Consider the following 5000-nt stretch of genomic DNA (forward strand, 5'->3'; position numbering starts at 1 on the left):
CACGAACAGAGACCTCCTGAACGAGTCTACCAGCAGTGACGCCTCTGCTGGTCGTCGAGGAAGTCGCGGGAGCCGAGGAATAAGCGGGTCGTCTGCCCAGGGCTCACCTCTAGTCGGCCGCATGAGTCGGTACTCCCCAGCTCAACCATCGCCGCTCTTGCGCCGCCCGGACTTGACTTCGCAGGGCGAGGTGTTGATTGCTCCTCCAATGAGACCCGCGCCCCTGCACCACTCCGACCTGAATCAGGCGGTGGACAACCTGCGCGTATCGCACGCCGAGCACGGGGCAATACCAAAGACTAACGGGCGAGCAGAGAATCGCGACGAGGACCGGGACGACACACACGACCATCAGCAACAGGAATGGAGTGGCTACAGCCGGTACGATTATCGCAACACCAATCCATACATGTATGGGGATCTCCGCGGCCGCAACCCACATGCAAGGCCACCTCCTATCACCAGTGCGCCCCTGGAGCCCAAGGCCGCAAAGCCAGGGTATGAGGCTTACCCGCAATACCCAAAGACACCCGAGGAAGGACAGACGGCGGAGACGTACCACGCCTCACTAGCGCAAGCCCACGAAGACTTCGATGCTGCGACCTATCTGGATATGGACAGGTAATGTCTACCTTCATTTGGGTGAATAAACAGAAGTGCACTGTAAAATATAGCATGTTTAGGAGTCTGTTTAGTACAAAAGGAATTATAAATACTCGAGACTTAAACACACTAATATACAAACATATTAACAAACTTGACTTATCCCAGGTACAGGATACAGCAAGCAGTGCGACGTCTGTATGACGGTTACATGGCTGAAGGCCGCCTCGACCCAGTCCAGCGACGGCCAAACCTGGAGTCGTCTCTGGAACACGATTCCCACAACGACTCCGGCTACTCGACCCGGCTATGCACGGGCTCCCAGGGCCCCTCGCCTGCCCTCTCAGGTTAGCTGGAACAGGCTGGTTTCTCTGTTTCATCAAATATTCTAAATAACATCGATATATTCCAAATTTCCATTCTAAAACGTATAACATTACAACGGAATCTGTACTCGCCAGGTGGGCATGAAGTGTCGTCAGACACCGAGATGAAGCACGTATCCGAAACGTGTCTGCAGGAGGCTAGTAGGCATGTGGTGGTCGAAGCCAGGGACGGAGGCAGGCACCCTCCAGGGAGAGACGCGGCCTACGCTACAGGTGCCATTTCAAGGTTCTCAAACGGCTTGCCGCAGCCTACTTCGGCGTCCCGGTTCTCAACTCCGCACTTGGGGAACGACAAGGTTATTATCGGAGAGTCGTCTCTGGTATAATAAAGAACAGAGCATAATGGTGAAGATGGAAAGTACAGAAAATATGAATGATTATCTCTGGTTTAAGGATAACCATACAAGTTCAAATAATAGTCAAGGTTTAATCGATTGTGAGTTCTGAATTAGAAATTTATTGCCAAGTTATACAGTTATTCCTGTATTCCTGTATTTTCAACAATAAATAGATAATAAAGATGATGTACATACTGTGAGATATACCAGTCTCGGTGCTTGTATAAGATTCGACAAATGTTGTATAGTGTATATAAGAATTTATATATAAATATATATATAAATATATATGTGAGTATGTATACTCAGATTTGTATTCTAACTTGCACATAGCAGCGTACTGTATAATGTAAAGATTTATTCATAATAATAATTGTATTTTATAATCTTGAATTCTCTCTAGTTATAAGAAACTATGTACCTGACATAATTGTTATTGCTTTAGCCGATTGCTCTCACAGGAGAAGAAAATATGAAACACACACTTTACATACTCATATCATAGGGTAAAACTGGTACAAATTCAAACTCATGTATAATTTCGCAGAACAAAGTAAGGGCAAGTGCTAGACCGAAGAGTTTAATGGGTAGGGGCGCCGTGCACTCTTTCCTCAGTGTGACGAAAACTTCAGTATTATACACCTTACAAGACCGCGTTAATGACGACCTCCACTCATTGATTTGCCAGCCGATACAGTGCAACACAGTAGTATTATTTGAATCACTGCCATCCTCGCTACACGCAACATGACTGCCCCATTGGGAGCTTGTACTCGTTACAGGCTTTTCTTTCCGATGTTGCACTAGTTTGCTGTCGCTGTCAGCGCTGTTTTGGAAAAATTAAATAACCGCGTCTTGCTTGGTTTGCGGGTCCATGTCGAAAATATATAAAATGTAATTTTTTAATCGTTTCTACTTGCCTTTAAAACTACTGTTTGCTTTCATTACTCATGAGACTTTGATGTCCTTCATCTAGCTAGGTACAACTTTTGGTTCTTTAAGGTAATATTCGAAGAAATCGAGATCTTCATTTTGTAGAGGTACGACTGCTCAAGATGGTTACCGAACGAGTCGTTTCTTCCCTGCTTCAGTAACGGCAGGTTGCAAGCTAACGCTAATACCACTAATAAATGCAATGGAAGACAACATTCTATCTCCGTCAATATCGAACTCAGAACGGTGCTCAGTGATGAACCATTTAACCGTTTTTCTTTCAACATTCACATCGCATTCAGTAACCGATTTGTGCTAAATGAGAAACAAAAATTAAAGAAAAAAGAAAAACATGTTACGGGATAGAAAGTTGTCATCATTGCCTGCTTTCGTTCCTGCTTGAAACTAGAAGTCTCAAAGCATCGAAGGAAAATAATCTCAAAGAGGTGAGGACAGAGGGTGAGTGGCGGGGCAGTCTGTCGCAAACGAGGTAACAAGAAGTGCCAAACCCAGTGCCACTTTGAGGCGCGAGGTCTTGCACGCATCACCAAAGGGTCAATCACAAGGAATCTTCGGCGTCACAACCTCCCAGCACACGTGGCCGCAGTGTTACTCTGTGTCGTATACAGTGCTCGACACGTTATGCCTAATGTATATAGCATGTATTTTCAAATAAACGCTTTGCTGCTCCTCCACGTATGATTGTCCTAATTTTTTTCAGATACTTACCAACTGGGTCTGGTCTTCGTTTTGCTTTCTTTTTTTTGATGAATTAAAGCAGTTTCCCTAAGTAAATTATCGTAAAATAATAACAGCGATAAAGATACACACACATATATATACATATATATATATATATATATATATATATATATATATATATATACACATAAATGTGTATATATATATATATATATATATATATATATATATATATATATATACATGAATGTGTATATATATATATATATATGTAAATACATATGAATATATATGTATATATATATATATGTGTGTATATATATATACATATATGTGTGTGTATATATATATATATATATATATATATATTTATATATATATATATATATACACAGATATATGTACACACACACATACACGCATATATGTATATATTATATATACACACATATATATATATATACGCAAATGAACACCCACGTACATCTTTGTCTCTAGCTCTTTATCTGACTCAGTGCTCTTATCATTTATGTTTTTTTGTTTTTTTTTTTTTTTGTTTACATAAGTCAAAAGCATTTCATTATGTTTTCATAAAGAGAGGATGAAGTGTCAGAACTTCTTTAATTCATGGTAAACTAAACTTGTTAAGTGATTTATATTATGTCAACATTAAGTATTTCCGCGGCCTCTGCGGATCGGCACAGGCTATTATTATTTATATTAGTCAGATTGTTTTTTTTCTGTTACTATGCCTCCTAAACGTGTTGCCCTTACGCATAAGTTGATTTCCCCAAAGAAAAGTCACAGCTGCATACTCTTGAAGGTATTTATGAGGTTGATATGAGCGGAAGGAGGGTCGCCACGATGAACGTAACGAGTGGTTTCGGGCACTCGCTTGTCTCTCGTGTGGAGACCTGTGATTGAATCCTACACCATGGTCCAGTGATATACTTGATATACTTAATCCAATCGTTGAATGTTCTCAATATAGCTATTCGATTATAGTAATTAACTGAATGAATTATGAGGATTCACATGGAAAGGCGTAACAGCTAACGAAAAGAAAACAACTTTGAAAATGGAAATTTATAAACGAGTTTACCCTAAAAACCAAGAGAAAATTACCAGAAAAAACGATTTAATTGGAGGAATGACTATGCTAATAATAAAACCAACAATTTTATTTCTCTTGTTTGCCTGACAGTCTTTAAGGGGGGGGGGGGGGGGGGGCGGCTTGTAAATGTGTGTCCCTGTGTATGTGTGTGGGTTAGATTTCACAACAGTTTCAAATATAACATACACATACAAAAATGACAGGTAATCTATGTAAGTTTTCTAAATGCATTATACAACATAATTTCAACGTCATCACAAAGTAACCGAATGACCCGAGGAAGAACAATTTATTAATGGATTCAGTTCTTATTGCCGTTTGCCCATCTGCCATGCTATCTTAAGTACCCAAATCTGCGTCATTGTGAAGAAAATGTATTTCACGTAACTAGATAATATCCAAGCTTTGTGATAACCGATGTATATTAATATTATAATTATTATTATTATAATTATTATTATAATTATTATTATTATTAATATTATTATTATTATTATTATTATTATTATTATTATTATTATTATTATTATTATTATTATTATTATTATTATTATTATTATTGTTATTATTATTGTTATTATTATTATTATTATTATTATCATTATCATTATTATCAATTATTTATTATTGCCATTATTAAAAGTTGTTACATCTCAACCAACATGATAAAAGCACGATGTACGAAGCATCGGTGGTTCAGTGGTAGAATTCTCGCCTGCCACGCGGGAGGCCCGGGTTCGATTCCCGGCCGATGCACATTTTCGATACGTCTCCGAGAAGAACGGTCCCATAACTGAAGTAACCATATGCACAGGGAGTAATTATAGTTAGAACTGTCACGCATAAAGGACAAAATACAATGTGATCCAAAAAGAAAAGAGTGTAAATGATATATATACACAAAAAGGTGAATTCATACAAAAT

The 5000-nt window shown here is 38.9% G+C and overlaps 1 protein-coding gene and 1 non-coding gene across 3 annotated transcripts in view; both read left to right on the top strand.

Annotated features, from left to right (window-relative positions):
- Window positions 1-2950, top strand: part of LOC125046197 — a 247238-nt gene extending 244288 nt beyond the window's left edge. For both annotated transcript variants that reach the window (XM_047643901.1, XM_047643902.1), the window contains 3 exons: window positions 1-621; window positions 772-950; window positions 1065-2950. The exon at window positions 1-621 is cut by the window's left edge and continues 384 nt beyond it. In XM_047643901.1, coding sequence (XP_047499857.1) covers window positions 1-621; window positions 772-950; window positions 1065-1315 — 1051 coding nt within the window. In that variant the 3' untranslated portion in view covers window positions 1316-2950. The remainder of the gene's footprint in view (window positions 622-771; window positions 951-1064) is intronic.
- Window positions 2951-4761: 1811 nt separating this feature from the next.
- Trnag-gcc lies at window positions 4762-4832 on the top strand. The gene has a single exon. It is a non-coding gene; the product is annotated as a tRNA-Gly (tRNA).
- Window positions 4833-5000: the final 168 nt, after the last annotated feature.

The sequence above is a fragment of the Penaeus chinensis genome, chromosome 38, assembly GCF_019202785.1.
Source record: "Penaeus chinensis breed Huanghai No. 1 chromosome 38, ASM1920278v2, whole genome shotgun sequence".
Classification (NCBI taxonomy): domain Eukaryota; kingdom Metazoa; phylum Arthropoda; class Malacostraca; order Decapoda; family Penaeidae; genus Penaeus; species Penaeus chinensis.